Source organism: Quercus suber, unplaced genomic scaffold, assembly GCF_002906115.3.
Source record: "Quercus suber isolate HL8 unplaced genomic scaffold, Cork oak 2.0 scaffold_201, whole genome shotgun sequence".
NCBI lineage: Eukaryota > Viridiplantae > Streptophyta > Magnoliopsida > Fagales > Fagaceae > Quercus > Quercus suber.
In genome coordinates, this window is record NW_027069659.1 from 199,631 (window position 1) to 217,990 (window position 18,360).

General features: G+C 33.8%; 1 protein-coding gene across 1 annotated transcript; it reads right to left on the reverse strand.

The window, feature by feature from the left end:
• Positions 1–15,899: 15,899 nt before the first annotated feature.
• Positions 15,900–18,107, reverse strand: LOC112034586 (transcription factor bHLH71). Its single transcript, XM_065779184.1, has 2 exons — positions 17,255–18,107; positions 15,900–16,382 (listed from the first exon to the last, which is right to left on the reverse strand). The coding sequence occupies exons 1-2, from the start codon at positions 17,642–17,644 to the stop codon at positions 15,900–15,902; spliced, it is 873 nt and encodes a 290-aa protein (XP_065635256.1). The 5' UTR covers positions 17,645–18,107.
• Positions 18,108–18,360: the final 253 nt, after the last annotated feature.

Here is an 18,360-nt window from a genome sequence, read left to right on the forward strand (position 1 = left end):
GTGGACATATCATTTCTCAATAATCAATGTATGAGTGAGTGAGAGATAAGGTTGTGAAAAACTGAAATTTTGGAAGAGGAAACACTATAACGGTATATAAATGAAGGGACACTTGAAATGTTAATTTTATCCACTAAAAAGATAATGAATTATTCAATTTAAAAAAAAATTACTTGAAATTAGAAAGAAGAAAACAAAAAGTTGAAATCAATTTAGGTAGCTAAATAGTCAAATATTTGTATCTAATGAATAATAATGTTTGTCCATGATTTGTATTTAATTTTTTATATAAAAAAATTAAAAAATCATAAATAGAAAAATGATTTAAAAAGAAAAAGAAGAAGAGTATGAGGTGGCTAATGAGGTGGCTCAACAAGAGCATAGCAACGTTAAATACTAATTCTTTGCATTTAGATATATATATATATATAGATAAGATATGAAATCTGACATATAATACACTATTTGATTGCTTTAGTCCAAGGGTCATGGAATGAGTTTTTACGAATTATAGGGTCAGTTTGTTACTGTTGTTTAAACAATAGTTTTCAGTGTTTAAACAACATTACATGTTGTTGAGGTTCAAAATATTACAAGTATTGAAATCCAAAACTAATGAGCCCTCAAGGATAGGAAAGGCATAATCCATGAGCCAAGGCCCATTTAAAATGGGTAAAAGGAAGCCCAAGCTCATGAATGGGCAAGACCCAGGCCTTAGAAAAAAAGAAGAAAAGGTAGAGAAAGCTCAGCCCAGCTTTTGCAAGGAGAGTTTCCTAGGGAGCCTAGAAAAGGACTAGACCAGGACACCTGGGATTACCAGAACCATGGGATCCTTGGGAAATGTAGGAAGGGATCAGCTGGGATTTGGATAGCTAAGGGAAGCATGCTCATACACATAAGGAACGAGGAAAGACATGTCCCATCAACCGCCTGCAACTCAGAAGAAAAGACTTTGGAAATAGCTGATGACTTAGGAACCAGCACCTATGAAAGAAAGTCTGGTACCTCGGGAAGAGCAATAAGGTGAACCATAAAGAAAGGTGGCTGGAGATCTTTTAACTTGACTGGGGGGGAATTTGTCTATCTAGAGAAAAAAGACAAAGGATGAGGTAGCCAAAAGGGGGATTCTAAAAAGCCTCTCTAGAAGCCTTGGAAAAAGAAGAAGGTTAGTTAGGGACTTTTTGGAGGGAAACATCAAAAGAAGACTATAGTGAGAAAATGAGGAAAGGACCAGCCACCAATATTGCTGACGCAACATTGGTTTTAGTACCTAGAGCAGCAAGAAAAGGGATCTTGGTCAAGCCAGAGGACATGTAGTAAGAAGAATCAACATCAAGGCCCTAGGACCTTGATGTGTCTTTTTGAAGCCTTGAGAAGAGGACCTTAGCTGACACATGGAAAAGCCAAGATGTATGTTCAGATTTCCAGTAAAAGCCATTAAAAAATCCAGCAAAACCAAGTATTATCTTTGTAACCCATAGTCTAAGCCCATGGGATCCCGAGTTAGTCGTAAGGGAGAAGTGGTTTGGTCGGTAGGAGAGTGATTTCTGGTGAAAGGAGGATCCCGAAGGTTTCTCTTGGTTTATATATTTGCTTGAAATGCATGAACCAATGAAAAACTCAGTTCCTCCATGTGCATAACATCTCCCCGCAATTTCTTCTTAATTGTCATTTTCAATCAAAGCTGTCATCCATTACATTAAGCATTCCACCCACTCCTTTGACTTTCCAAGAAGGAATCTTTCATTTGTAGCTAAAGCCAAACATTCTTTTTGAGTTATAATTGCCTAATTAAGCTAAACCTTTACCCAATGTACTTTTTTAGATTCCAAAGGACATAGTTTTACCCAACAACTAAGGACGTCCTCACCCAAGGTACCAGACCATGTCCATTATAAAAGGAACACTAAAGCATAGGAGAAAAGACAGGGGGGAGGGGGAAGGAGGACTCGGAGGGAGGAAAAGGGGGAGAGTTCAGAGGTTCAAAAAAATAATTCTTAGAGCTTTAAAAGCCCAGTAAGGGAGAGAGGAGAGAAAAGGAACGAAATAAGAGAGCCAAAGAGGAGGAATTCGTCTCATATCCTTGAAATCATTCAAAATATCACTTAACCTTCAAAGAAATATATACCAAAACATGCACACATCAAATATCACTCTGTCCCATAAAATCCTTCTCACCTAACTATCTTGGAAGGCAATTTACAAGCAAAGCTACTTGGACTTGAGTTCCAAATCTCATAAGTCTTGTGTAAAAGCACTAAGTCTGTGAGAATTAGGGCCAGGATCCGCATGGCTGACTCATTCCCATGAAATTCATTTATATATATGTAAATGTTTTAGAATGTATATCCTAATTTGAGGAACTAACTATTATATAAAGATATGTATATTGTATAGTTGTTCTTGTGTAGGACCTATAGAGGTAAAGGGAAAGGACGAAACTCCATTGCATAATAAGCATGGAGAGAGGTCCTATAGTTCAAGGAATTAGAGATTCTGGGTTCCATGGATTACAGACCTAGTATACCTAGGAGCCATGACATCACGTTTGGGGTACCACGACATCGCATTCGGGGTACCACAACATCGCACTTGGGGAACCAAGCGAAGGAACTCTTTTAAATGTTCACACAATAAAAGATAAGCCCTAAACCTTCTATTTCAATCCCCTTCTCATTGTGAATATTATGAATATTTATTTTACTTATTTTGTAAGAGTAAAGGGTCATTTTATGACACTAAAACACTTATAATGGTATTTTATTACTTAAAAGGAAATCACATTTTTGCCTTGAGGAGTTTTATGTAACTTGCGCACAAACCGGATCATATAATGACCCCAATAAGCCGCAAAGAACCGGACCCAGTCCAACCATCCATCCTTGGAGGCCCAAGATCCCTTGTCATCAATGGACTTGGGTACTTTCCAAAAAAGGAACCCACACATGTATTTTTACACATTTTTTCACCTACACATATTTTCAAAAAATACAAACAACGTTACTAGAAATCTCTTACCAAATGGGCCCATAGTTTGATGTTCTTTTGGGCTTAAAAAGATACATATATGTGAGAGTTAAGTAACAGATGTTCAGTGTTTTAGTCCTTATTTAGTACATCAGATTTTATTTTCCGCTTCGTAGATGTAAGCAATCTGCCTAATCAAATGAATTCTTGTATTCTTTGTTGATTTATTTTTACCATTACTGTTGTTTGTTGGAATCTTGGGAGTGTCATAAGTGGCAGCAGATGAGTTGGTTATATATATACACAAGGCTGTGGAGTAAATAGCAAAATAATGATATAAAATGGCCTCAAAATTATGAATGTGCTCACAAATATAGCCCTTCCCTGCTTGCCAAATTCAGGACTCAGGAGGCAAGTAGGGAAGGGCTATATTTGTGTCTGTAGCATTACTCTTACTAAATGCAACATTTAAAAGATATTTTTGGCTGACATGATAGAAAAATAAAAGGATGAAAAATATGGGAAGATCTTCTTATGTTTGTTGGAGAAGATAAAATTAATACTTGATAGGAAAAAATGTAATTAATGTAACTAGATAATGTCCAGCGTGATGCACTGACACTTCACAATTTTATTTGGAAATAATTTTTATGTTTTCTTTTTAAGATCCATATATAATATTCATTTTGTTGTATATAGTATTTATGTTTTCCCAAACTATTGTTGAATGCTTTAAACCTCCATTTTCTTAATTCATATGTATAATTTTTCTTATTCTAGAAGTAGTTCCAAACTATTGATTGGCTTTTGTTTACTAATATTGATATTTGAGATTGAAATTGTACAGTTTTTAGGCATTCCTAGGAGACCATACCATATTATAAATAATATGTAGAAAAACTGGAACTAAATCATAGTTAAAGTATGTACAATAAGGTATAATGAAAATACTTACTTTTCAAACTGATGGTATGCCCTTTTCTTTAATTAGCTTTGTTAGAGTATCCGTGCAATTATCCTCAATGTTCATATTCAAAATATTTTTAGTATTTAATAGATTTGAGAAGCGAGCTCCCAAGCATTCAAATATAGCATAAGGAAATTCAGCAATATATATATATATATATAAGATTTTGTACCATTTTTTAAATTCATATAAAATAACTTCATAATAAATATTAACAAATTTTCGCAAATCATTTAAATTATAAACCTCATTCATTTTAAATACAATTCTAATAGTTCACACTAATAAGGGAAAAAATTATTTCATTTATGCATATACAATTCAATACATTAGTATCAAAGTAAAAAAAAGAAAAAAAAAGAAGACAAACGTAGAGAATAAATAAATAAATAAGTGAAATAAGGGTTAAAGGTTGATAGAATAGTATACAGTGACATATATATCTATCAAATCAAAAAGTCTCAAAGCCTATAAAAGGTTCTTTGTGGCTTCAACCTGTTGGAAAAAATCTAGTCACACATCATCGTAAACCTAGCACAAAAACTCCAACACCAAAAATCTCAAACAACAAAAGATCCATATCCAATCACAACTCTCACAAAACCCACAATGACCTCTGACCTCCGCATCAAAACCACAAGTCATTTACATCCTTTCTAGTTTGTAGAATCTCATATGTGCATTTGAGTTAGGATGACGTAAAAGACTATGGGTAGGGATATATAAAGAAGTAGAAGTGTAAGAGGTGAAAACCTAAAGAGAAAAAAAAAAATAGTCTTGAAACGATGTATCTAAGAAAATAAAGAGTCATCATCTTTTAATTTGTGTTTATTTAGTAAACAAAGAGTACTTATCTTGGTGAGAGAGAGCGGAATAGTCTTGAAACGATAAACCAAAGAAAACAAAAAGTCCATATCTTTTATTACAAGAGAATCCTCAAGGAGAGCGCTACTTGGCAAAACCTCATGCTCTCTCAAATGAGGTCTCTCATTTTATATATATATATTGATGACTAGTTTTTTTTTTTTAGAGGAATTAATGTAATTAATTAAATTAGTAAAGATGACACCACATAAAAGTGAACCTATCACATTCTTTATATTATTTGATTATTTTATCTATCTATCTATTTAATATATGATTGTGGGTTCCAATTAGCTCAACTGATAAAGTCTCTGATGGTTGAATAAGAGATCTAGGGTTCAATCCCCACCTACACCGAAAAACCGATTGGTATTTTAGTCAGATAATAAAGAACTATCATCAGAAGCAGACACCATAGGTTAAAATTCTCTCAAAAAAAAAATAATTAAATGAATTTGATTAAATGAATTAGTTAAAACCATACTTTGGTTCTCAAAAAATATATGAGGGGATAAAATCTTAAAGAACAGTGTTTATTACATACTGCCCTATTACACACAATTCAATTTTTGAACTAATAATGTGTTTTAAAACCTAGATTTCAGTTCAAAAAATAATGTGTGTATGGTATGTGTAGCAATGTGTGTAATAACAATTAGCGAAATTATAAATTTGCCTTTTTTTTAATAGGGAAAGTTTTCTTTTTTTAGTTTTCTCTCAACTTTAGAGAGAGAAAATTTTGTAGACTAGGGAAGAAAAGACTTCCAAACTCCTTTTTAACCGTTGAGCACTATTCTCCAACAAAGAAAATAAAATCATAATCACTAACCATAAAATTGTTAGCTCAATTGAAGGTACTACTACAAGGACAAGAAGAAGGCAGTGTTTCTATATTCAAAAACCAAATTAAAAATCTTTATGGGCCACAAGTAGTTAGTACATCAAGTGTCATGTGATATTTTTTGGGGAAAAAAAAACAACAACAAACGAAAAGAGAGAGAAAAAAAAGGTTGTGCAACAATCAATGTACTCTCTTAATTCCCATATAGGCCTTCCAAAAGCTACCTAATACTAATGGATTACAACTTTACAAGATAGGTTTTAATCAAAGATACGGAAGCTATAGCCTATATCATCATATATGAAGATGTCATGACTCATGAGTATGACTAAGCACATGCTTTATGCCCAACTGAACTGATCTTAGTCCAAATACAGAATATGACGCTTTATTCTAGTTCGTTCTAGTTTTAAACATATCTCTCTCTCTCTCTCTCTCTCTCTCTCTCACATCATGGTCATCCATGCACGTCTCTTTTTGGTTTTACGCATGCAAGAGGACGCGAGTCTTAATGAGGATGCCGATGTATCCCATACATAGAAACAAAACTGAATACTGAGAAAGAGAATCAGTACAAAAGGAAAAATGCATCGATCCCACAAAAACCCCCCCTCACCGGCTCACCGCAGCTTTCCTTTAAAACTACAAAACATGTCACTTTTTCCAATGCTCACTGCACCCCTAAACAAGGACAAGCTGCCGTCTCTCTTTACCAAGAAGATGAAGCTGAAATACATTTGTATGTGAGAGAACGAGGTTTGATTTCATTAGGTATTTTATATTATAGCCAATAATTAGTATACGTGTTCATCCATGGAAGTGCATGTAAGGGTAAGGGGGGGTTAACTAGAGGCTTTAAACTCCTAACTTGGTGAAAATCTTTGTCAGCTAACTCATATCACGAGATCAAAAGAACGCATCCAAAACAAGTGTATTTGTGAAATAATTTCATTAAGTATGTGTTGGATTGATTCTGGTGCATGCTCATCACTTGATTTTATGACTGACTCCAGCTAGTAGTATCTAGCTGTTTCGCTAGACAAAAGAATACAGAGGAAATGGTACAAGATTCTAGAGTGACCAATCATTGGTTCATTTTGGTACATTACGCCAAAAAATTTCTAACTTGGTTCATCTAAAAACAATTTTAACTAGGACCATCTAGTTTTCATTTTGAAAGGGACAATTTCTAACTTGGTTCATCTAAAAAAAAAAATTAACTAGGACCATCTAGTTTTCATTTTGAAAGGGACAATTTTTATTCGCGGAAAAAGTCTAAAATTATAACTAGATGATGCCTAAAAGTTGAGATTTAGTCTGATAGCCCAATGCATGCGCGATAAGGACAAGGATGGAACATTAAGTAAATGCATGTGAGAGAAGGATATAAACCCAAATTCTTTACCGTTTAAAAATTAAGTATAAATACTATTGATCGCCAGAAAGCTTTTTAACTAGTAAGATCATTTGAATGGGAATAGCTAAAATTTTAGCTAAATTTATTTCTAGAAGTTACTTATAAAAAAAATAAAAAATTCCTAGTCCAGTTACTCTATTCAAATGTATTAAAATGGAGGACTCTCTAAATAAAATGGTAAGCTTTATTCCTAGGGCTGGCTCGATATAGTTATAGGGGCTTAAAGATGAAAATTTTAAATGGAATCTTTATTTAAATATCAATTAAATAAATGTATGTAATACTAACGAAACTAAAGTTAATTTGATGAATTAAAAAAATAATTTTGTGAACTAATACTAGCCAAACTAAAGTTAATTTCATATAAAGAATCAAATATCATCATTTAAAAAAAAAATTTAAAAAAATTATTATTCGTTTAGAAAGGAGGTTTTCTTGACTTTATATATGGCGGATTTTGGTGTTAAAAAATAGATAAGGATTGTTGTGTGTGCGGCCACGTGAAAGATTAGGTAGATAATATTGACAATTTATTCTATAGAATATTGGCTTACGAAAATTAAAGTATATTAAAAAAAATCCCTCAAAAATTTTATGGTTTATCAATTGGGTAGCTTTTTTGTTGGTATATACTTTAAAAACATTTTTAGAGGTGAGAAAAATGGTACACACACTTATATATATATATATATATACACCCACACACATATATAAAACACTTATTATCGTACAATTTTAGAAAATATTAAAAGTATTACAAATTTTACTATATAAAACACATAAATTAATGTGACAATAAATATAATTGGTGAGATTTAACCACCTAAAAAATGAATGTTTAAATTTTTTTTTTTAGATTAGTGATACAAAAATTTGTAATATCACTAAGACCAATACTCTTCAACTTTGGGCCATTTTATAATGAGAGGGACTTTGTTTTTATAAAAGGTGAAATCATTAAAAACCTTTAAGTTACAAGCATGCTCTATTATGTGTGTGTGTGTGTGTGTGTGTGTGTGTGAGAGAGAGAGAGAGAGAGAGAGAGAGAGAGATGAGAAACTGACGCGTGGAGGTGGTTATTACTGAACCGGTATGATGAGAGGCATGTGTGATCCGAGTGGTTCATTTAATCAAAACGGTACCGTTTTTCCTATCTCACATAAACAAATTAAACAGTCTGTCTTGTTCAAAGCTTTAACATCATCCCAATATTTGATGCTTCATAGGTTGAATGAGAAAATGACTAAAAGTTTTCTCTAGTTTCCTTTCATCTTTCTAAATTATTTATCTATTCCATTTTTTATTCATCGAAAATTAATCGGACGGTTGGGGTTTCATTAGCATGATCCGAAGGAAAGGCCAACTGAAAGCCATCCATAACCAAACCCATTGAGTCCAAATGGACCCATTATCATTAATTACTCTCGGGAAAAGCTTTAACATGGCAGTCCTATTCCAGCCCTCAATAGTTCTTAAATCCAATCCACCTGCCTCCTTCGGTCTACATTGGACTAGCTGATTGTATAGATCTTATAGGTGGGTTCGGGGCTTGACTGAAAGAAATCCCAAATGCTCAATGAAATGGATTTCAAGATCTTCTCTGGAAGCCATAAAGCGGAAAAAAGGCAAACGCCTAAAAATACAAATATTTTGTATCACATTTTGTATTTTACTTTATGTTCTATCAATCACAACTTGTTATGTATTTGTTTAATTTTTCTTATAAAATAGCCAAAGTTTAAAATAGAAAAAAAAATAAATAAATAAACATATGATAAGTTGTGATTGATAAAACATAAAGTGAAACACAAAATATAATACAGAAGATTTGTATTCAACACACAACTCCAACAGTAAAGATCAGCCACTTTTAAGCCCGTTTGGTTTGTGTTTTCAAACAACATTTTTTAGTTTTTAAACAGCATTTCACGCATTTCAATACACTTTTTCACCCACACGTATTTCAAAAAATTACAAACAACAATTTTCAAACTACTCTACCAAACACCCCCTTTACCTACATCCTTTATAGCCAAGATTGTCCACCTCAAACTCAAAGCCCAACAGCATTGTGTCAAATCACTAATTCACAAAAAAAAAAAAAAAAAAAAAAAAAAAAAAAACCCCTAACCCCTAACCCCTCAACCCTCAACCCTCAACCCTCAACCCTCAACCCTAACCCCTAACCCCTAAACCCTAAACCCCTAAAACCTAGACCCTAAAACCCGAAGACCCTAAGACCCTAAGACCGTAAAACCCGAAACCCCGAACCCCAAGCCCCAAGCCCCAAGCCCTAAAACAAAAAAACAAAAAAACAAAAAAACAAAAAAACAAAAAAACAAAAAAACAAAAAAAAAAAAAAAGTACTTACATTTTTGGAAACTAGACGTTCCTTTGTGCTTATAAATCTGCCCTCCATGCCTTGTGGTCGTGTGGTGAACTAGATGTAGTTTGGGAGGACTTAACCTTATGGAGTTGCCATAATTCACTCACCTTCTTCACCTTCAAAGAGCTGTTGTCATGGCTGATTAAAAAACAGCACCACGTGGAGCTCTTTTCGGTCACGTTGTGGTCCATCTAGACTCAACGGAACCAGGTCAGGCTTAATAAACCCAGCTGCAATCTGTATTAAATCACCCAACTCGCAAAGGAACGTCTGCAAGAATTCGTTATAGTTAATATGCACCCTCCTTCAAATCAGACTGTATCTCCCACGGTGCAAAAATGGAAACCACCTAAGCATGGTTTGGTGAAGGTTAACTGTGATGGGGCCAGGTTCACAAAGGAAAAGAGAGCTGGGATTGGGGTGGTCATTCGGAATAGTGAAGGCTTGGTTTTAGGCTTAATGTCAAAGCTGGTTCTCCAAGCTTATACCCCTCTGGAAATTGTGGTGATGGCTATTGCAACCACTTTGGAGTCGCTTCTAACCTGGGTTTTCAAAGTGCAATCCTTGAAATTGACTCACTTGTGTTGGTGAAGGCTTTACGGGAAGGTACGGAGTTCCTTTCAGTCGTGGGCTTAGTGTTGGATGAGATTAGACATAAGGTTAATTTTTTTAATGAATTACACTACTCTCATGTAAAGAGAGAGAGTAATATTGTTACTCATAAGTTAGCTCGTCATGCTATTTATGTTTCAGATGTTGTAGTGTGGATGGAGGATGTTCCACCACTTTTATTTCCAATTGTATTGGTTGACATAGCCGGTTTTTCTTAAATAGAATGAGTTATGTTCTTCCTCAAAAAAAAAAAAAAAAAAAAAAAAAAATGACGAAAATATAATTTAGAAAATGTTTACTTTATTTCACAAAATCATTTATAGTTAAAATTAGATTAAATTTGCCGTACTCATTTCACACACTTTAAAACAAAACCATGTCATTTTGGTTAATTTGGAAGAGGAAATAATGTGTATGTTTGTAACTTTATGTGTCTGTGTGTAAGTGTAAGAGAGAGAAGAAATGGCTTAGTGGGTTTAGAAGTTGAGAGCTGTGGAGGTGATGAGGAAGCCAACGACTTTGTCCAGCCTCTTGATTAGGTGGTATTAGTGATGGGTTTGTTGATGTTGAATTAGAATGTACAACATCTTCTTCATTTAAATTTGCTGGGCCTACCACTAAAATGTGATCACCACCCAATGTTTGTTGTCTTTGTCTAGAGTAATTAGCATGGCATGTTGCCAATCGAATATTTCAACTTTCATTGTCTTCTCATTATCCTCTCAAGCAAGCATAATATCTCCATCGTTCTCGATGGCGTTCTATGTCATCGGTATTCACCATTGCTGTATTTTACGAGCTCATTTCTACATAAAATTAAATTAAATTTATAATGGTCGTTGTGCATACATACACAATAATCAATAGATTTTTCCTTGTCACAAATAGGGTGTATTAAAACCTCAATAAAGTGAACTAATTTTGAACAAATTAATCACATGTAAGAATTGTAATAATATGTGTAATTGTAATAAATTTTCAGTAAAATAGGAGAAATAAGTTACACTTCTTAAAATTATTAAATTATTATTTTGAGGAGAAGTTTTGAGAATATAGTTAAATTTAGGTTATGATTTGTTAGATCAATATGACGAAAATATAATTTAGAAAATGTTTACTTTATTTCACAAAATCATTTATAGTTAAAATTAGATTAAATTTGCCGTACTCATTTCACACACTTTAAAACAAAATCATGTCATTTTGGTTAATTTGGATGAGAAAATAATGTGTATGTTTGTAACTTTATGTGTCTGTGTGTAAGTGTAAGAGAGAGAAGAAGTGCTTAGTGAGTTTAGAAGTTGAGAGTTGTGGAGATGATGAGAAAGATGAAAGTCTTTGAGGGTATTTAAAGGATTTGAGTGTACATTTAATTTCTCACTTTACCAGATATAAATATAATATCAAACAAATATGCAAAGAGGCACCGAAGTTTGAAAAGAAAAATATTGTTGTTTTACGTTAAAACTTTTTTAATCTCTTCTTTATTAAAGTACCCTTAATTATCCATAAAAAAAATACCCTTAATTACATGGGACATACTAATACATGGCTTGCATTTTTGGATTGGGATTTGGATGCTTCTACTAATTTTTACATTAGTGAGTATCCAATATGTTTTAAATTGACAGACTATCATTATCAATACTTATATTGTCTTTTATAAGGTACGTAACGTTTTTTATGGAGTAGTAAATTAATAAGATTTTTACTAAAGGAAATACTTCTAAAAAGATCCTAAAATTTAGTAACTACCCATCCATGTTTGTTTTTTGTTTGTTTGTTTTTTTTCTTCGTTTTTGGTGTTATTGATGTTGTTCTTTTTTTCAAATTTTATGTATGACAATTGTCATTTTTTCTCTGATCCTTTTTTCTTTTCTTTTTTTGGAGCGAAACGGTAGAAAATATGTATTGCAAAAAGGAATAAAGGTTACAGATACACAAAGCAAGATGTCGTGCTAGCAGTCAACTCAGCTTATACTATCTAGGCTGAGTATGCAATAATACAACGTCAAACCTGATAAAACAAAGGAGTGAAAAAATTAAAGACCCTATATCCCTAAAAGGTGTTGACGCATTGTCATGTACTCGTGGATGTTCTACAAAGTCTCTGGTACTCCTGTAGCAGAGTCATCGCTCCCTGTAGAATATTGCTGGGCGTGCTTTGCTTCTTCTCAAATGTTGTCTAACACTAAAATGTAGTTTTTTTAATCTTAAAATTTAGCTAATTACTACATATCCATAACATAAGTAAATAAAAGCTTCAATTGAAAATTTTATGGCAAGGGATCCATGTTAATGGTGTTCAATAAATTTCACAATTTTATAAATATTATTAAATAGCAATAGAGTAATAAAAACGCATTCACATGTTCTGTTTTATGTTAAAAAAAAATAATTAATATTGAATCATTGGATGCGTGAGTTTTTTTTCCCCTTAGAAGTATAAGATTTCTGAGATTATTGATTCAAAAAACAAAGGAATAGAATTCTGAGATTAGAGTGAATTTGGTTGAAACTGTAGTAATATGGGTTTGATTTGATTTAAGTTGTTGGGGCTTGTAGTGGTTGTTTATTGCCATAGATTTCATAGAAAATAACTAAGAATGAAATGCACAACATGGTCTTAGTATTGTTTATGGTCATAGATTCTAGGATTCAACCAATTTTCTTAAAATTGTCAAACTGGAATTGTAGATGAATTGCATTTAAGAAATGTGTGCGCTTTTCAATCTGCTAGAGTTTTTATGTCTAATTGCAAGGTGGTCTGTAAATGATTTACCAACTTTTCCTGAATGCTGTGAAATCAAGATTTCTGTGAATTGACTCTAACAACTGTATGCATCTCCATTGCGTTTTAGAGATGTTACAATTGTTTTTGAAATATATAATGCTGGGTTAGCAATTAAAAGTATTGTTATATGGTGCTGGTGCATTTATTCATGTTTCTAAAAATGCATATCTAAATAGAAGACAAAGTGATACCCACTAGAATGTCATATGGATCAGAAGTGCTTAAGTTTAGATATGTTTTCAACACTCATGTATTGGTCTAAATTCTGAGTTTTATCAACTTTTTGTGACTATAGTGATTAGCTTGTGATAAGTTAATCGTTTTTCTTTTTTTTCTTTTTTTTTTGGTCTCAGTTGTTACATATTTTTGACTTATTCAATGTTTCTGCTATTTACTCTCAGATTGAAGTTGAACTGAAAACAGCCCCTGCTGATTTTCGATTCCCTACAACAAATCAAACCAGACATTGTTTCACACGCTACGTTGAGTTTCACAAGTACATTTTACTAACTTTCAATTGGGTTCAACAAAACACTTACTGGAAGAGTTCTTTTTATTTATGAAAAACAATTTCAACTGCAGGAGCTTGGCAGCAAAAGGTGAAGAGTCTGGTGCATGTGAGAAATTTGCCAAGTATTATCGTTCTCTTTGCCCAGGTGACTGGGTAAGTAGTCTAGCTTTGCAACTGGCAAAAACATTTCTTAATTGTGCACTTATTAAATACCAGAATTTATGGCAACATTTTTAATAAAGAGATTAGATTTTTTGAAGTCATGAAGCGTGTTATAAAGCATAAATTATATAATCACACTCTTTCTGAACATTTCTGCTCTGGTTCATCTTAGATTGTCCAATAACGAGACCATATTCAGTTAGCAGTTGGTGTTACATTCAACTTACTGAATTGTAAGAATCTGGCATGTTTGAATATGAGATCAAACATCCCAGATAAAAATAACTTATTGATAAAGGAGCAAGGGTCTCTTGACCCTCAAAATAAGATTAAAGCATTAAGGGTCACAAAAGCTTTTCGATGATATATGTTTCGAAAGTTATCAAGGGTCAATTGGTATATGGACTTAGGCCCAAAAAGCCCAAAACAATAAATTTGTAGAGAATGAGTTGGAAAACTGGACTTTAATGAATTAAGCAACAAACAAACAAATCTTGATGACAAAGAAAGGAAAATAACAAACTTTCACTAAGGAAAAAGGTCCTCGGCGGAGTCCGAGGAGACTGATTCTTATGTATTGCTTTTGAAATTTGATTACAAATCTGGTTCTAGATTGGTACAGTGTTTCTTTCCTAATTTTCCAATCTCCTTTCCTTCAGGGGTCTCTTATATTATATATCTTCCTCCTAGTGATTTTGGCCTTCCACTTGTTGATCATCCAAGCCATTACTTGAGTTTCACTACCTGAGTGCCTGTCCCATCAAATACTCCCTTTGGCTTTTTGTGAGTTGCGGTGGGAGTCTGGGATTCCTTCGTATGGGTTTCTGGAGTTCGAGATGAGGGAGGGATCTAACACAATGGAGGCGGGGAAGTGAGGAGCAAAAAATGAGAGGCGAAGTGAGGGTTTAGAGAGCTGAAGATCGATGGTGATAGAGTGGAGACTATGCTGTGGTGTGTCTGAAGTTGGGGACAGAGTGTTTTGTTGTGGAAAGGGTGTGAAGAGGAGAGAGAGAGAGAGACAACGCAGGTAGGCTTGGTGACCGTTCTGTTCACCTAATTTGCAATTGATTTTTGTGGGACCCAATGAGTGACATAAAGGTGAGTGTTGGAATTGAAAAACCCACTGCGATATTCCACCCAAACAACCTACCAGACTGAGTTATAAGAAATTGGGGTATTTTTGAGTGATGAGTTATGAGTGATGAGTGTCGAAAATTGAGTGAAGAGTGATGAAAAAAAAACCAAACAGGTCCTAAGACGTGACAATTTTATTAGGTAGACTGTCTCGAAGTTATCGAACCTCTGGTTTTGTCACACTAACACATATTATATAATATAATTCTGTGTTTGGGCATGTTGGGATCAGCAAGCAAGATCTCTTACGAGAGATAGCGGCATCGGCTGCTAGAGAAGTTATGCTCATTGAAGAAATTAGTTGGAGACAAAAATCCAGAGTGTTGTGTAAGGGAGGGAAATCAAAACACTAAATTTTTTCATTGAATGGCAAATTCTCACCGCAGAAATAATTTCATCGGTTCTATTTCTATGGAGGGAACAATAGCCACAACTCTAGAGGCCATACGTGCAGGTATCGTTTAGGTATTGTTCAGTTATATGAAAAACTTTATTTTGAATCTACCCTGTGGAGATCAATGCTAGATGGGATGCATTTTGATGCTCTTGATGTGGGTAAGGCAGAAGTGACCAGTTGATCACATAATATTTCCACATATATAAATAAAATAATATACAAATAATGACTGATATTAGTAGATGTTTAAGAAATTTAGCTTGATTTAATTCTTTTCAAAGGCATCTTCAATCCAATTTTATCCAATAGAGTTCTAAGAAAACATCTTCATGTAAAGAATCTAAAGATAGATGATTGATTGATTTCCTCAAAATTTTGGCTTAAGCCTTTAAGGTTGCAGCAATTTGATTTAAACAAAATTATTTGGGTGATTGTTAAATAATTATTTAAAGAAAGCATGCAAATCAGTAATTGAAATCCATTTTTAATTCTTGAAAAAAGTTAAATTTACTATCAATTTATCATTAAAAGTTCACAAAGAGATAATAAATGTAATTAATATCACATCAAAAACATATAAGAAATTTTTTTATCAGTTTTAAGAAATTGATATTTATCAATTTGTAAAACCTATAAAACAAAATTGATATTCTTAACATTCAGGTTTATTTAATTAACTTTATTAAGGTTGAGCACTGTGTTAAAAAGGACATGGACCCTAAAGTTACTATGCATACTGATCACGGGGTACAAAACAATTATCCCTCCCGTACTACATATGGCTCTAGATTCTTGTTCCATACGAGAGAAGTTAAAAATATACTGTTTATTATAAAATAATTTTTTTTTAAAAAAAAGAAAAAGAAAGGATAAAGAAACATTTTGCTACGATATGATTAATTACCTTGGCACTGATAGAGTAGAGGACCAATGGGTCCATAGTGGCCACATTGAGGTGAAGGATGGTGAGGTGAAGAGTCTGAAATCCAGCAACCAACTTTGAGAGCTGTCTAGGGCTTTTTCGCCACAGAATTCGAAGGTTTGCATGGGTTTCGATCAAAGTGACCTCGATATCAGCTATAGCAGCCAGTGTCTTAGATGTATACTTGTTAGGGATCTGTGACCAGGTGTACTGTGGATACGCAAAAAATTGTGCAAATGGGGGTGGCATAAACTTTGAGGCTGTGCCTGTGGTGTCTTCATTTACATTTAGTCCTCCTCCTCCTGCAGGTTGTAGAATTTGGAGTTTTTGAGCTTCAAGGGTCTGCAAGAGGTGCTCAAGTTCCTTCACAAATTCTATAGCACCACCTACTATAGAGGCCTGGTCACCCTACGTACACGGTACACAAACAAATTTTTAACATTAAAGAGTATTCGTTTTTAGTCTTACATCCAATTAATCCAAAGTATAATATGAGGTAGAACAAGTTGAAGATTGACGGAATATTGATTTACAAAGTTTATATAATGATGATGATGAAGAAAATTGAGAAACTAACCAACCACAATATCTTTGTATATTAAACATTATACATATAAATTTTTAACATTAGGTGGTGTAATCATTTTTATTCTTACATCCAATCCTAGTAGGAGATGTACTAAGTTATATAATGATGATGACGAAAATTGAGAAACTAACAACGTCTTTGTATATTAGACCTTATTAGGAAAGCTCTAACCCTCAGGTTATTCTTTAGAATATATGTTATCCAAGAATATATTAGCAGTTCATCCATATTTCTTTTTCAGATTGAGCTAGACCGCTCACCTAATACTTCCTTTTTCACGAGTGAAACAAACGAAAGGAAAAATCTAAAGAATGACAAATGAAGTAATAGTGGAATAAAAAATGACAAATTTCTGCTCAACTTTTACTTGACTGGTGTCTGAACCTTGTTGTATTACCCAACTTTACGCTGAACTTTTCCAGATGAATAATTTCTAACTTTGAACTCATTCAGTCCGACTTTTCAGAAACTTTACCAAAAGTTTCAAATTTTCTTCCTAGCCATGAAATTTTTTTTGATGTATAGATTTTTCTTAGACAATGATGTGTCAATTAGTGGAGCAAAAGTGTAATCGCATGGAATACTTGAACCATATATATTATAGACAGTTAGCCAAATTTTCCCATAAAGCTTAAACAGAAATTACACATCGAAAGTGACTCAGGGAGATATGAGAAGAAAGAAAACACACCCTTTGGACATAGGATTCAGGCATGAGGGAGCGTAGGACAGCGAGGTGCTCATTCATCTGTTTGCGGCGGTTTCTCTCAACAGCAATATGTGTCATCCTTTGTGTCTCAGCTTCTTCTTTGTTCTTACATACCCTCGGCTTTCTTCTCCTCTTCTTTATCCCTTGCACCCCCAAATTCTGCTTCCTCTCCACAGATTCTGAGCTTCCGGGGTGTCGTTTTCGGGTCATCGATGAAGAGTTCTTCAAAGGACTACCTTGGTGATCTTGGGGTGTAGTCATTCCATTCTCTAATAAGAAACTATTCTCATGATTGTCATATGGGGTTGCTGAGATAGTGTCATAGATTATGAAGTTGAATAGCTCACTGGAAGAAAGAGCTTCTAAAGCCATTTTTTACCAACTATTTTGTGTTAACCGAATCTTTTTTCTTCAACTAGCTCCAACACTACTGTCAACTTGTTCCAATTCAAACACAACAATCATTTTATTGCAGAACCCTATCCTTGAACTTCTGAGAGAGAGAGAGAGAGAGAGAGAGAGAGAGAGAAGGTCTAAAATGATAGGAGGGTACTGTATAGAGAAGGATATGATGCACGTGACTCGTGAGAGGGAAGAGAGAAGGAGTTGTGCTTTTCTGCTTCTCAAAAAGTGAAGAAAAAAGAAAGAGGTTCCTCTCTCATCCTTTTTTTGGTTTCCTTCCCGATTTCAATAGATGCTGTCAAAGACTGGCACAGTTTCTGCTATGAAGAAGAGGTGTGGGGGGCCCAAATCTATATAGAAATATGCATACAAACAACATAACAAGCTGTGCAAAAGCTACCGCTCACATTCAAATCTGTGTTGGGGTTTGCAGGAAATGACTGGTTCACGCACCCTAGATTCTCATTTATACAATTTAGACAGTAACTGTAATATACGAGCTGCACTACACATTGTACACTCGGTTTATCTAGATTTTTTAATGTTGGGAGCATAAATAATGTTTTTAATCAGAATCTAGGCCATATAACAATGGTTAAATTTTATTACCGCATACACCATCATCCATATTCCTTTGAAATAATGTTTTAAAAACATGATTTGAAAGAAGCGTGCACGGAATATGT

Excerpts from the sequence above, each read along its gene's own strand:
- LOC112034586 (XM_065779184.1), bottom strand. The coding sequence starts at position 17,644 with ATGGCTTTAGAAGCTCTTTCTTCCAGTGAGCTATTCAACTTCATAATC. Across the intron at positions 16,383-17,254 it reads CTGAATCCTATGTCCAAAGG|GGTGACCAGGCCTCTATAGT; the intron begins GTGTGTTTTCTT and ends CCGTGTACGTAG.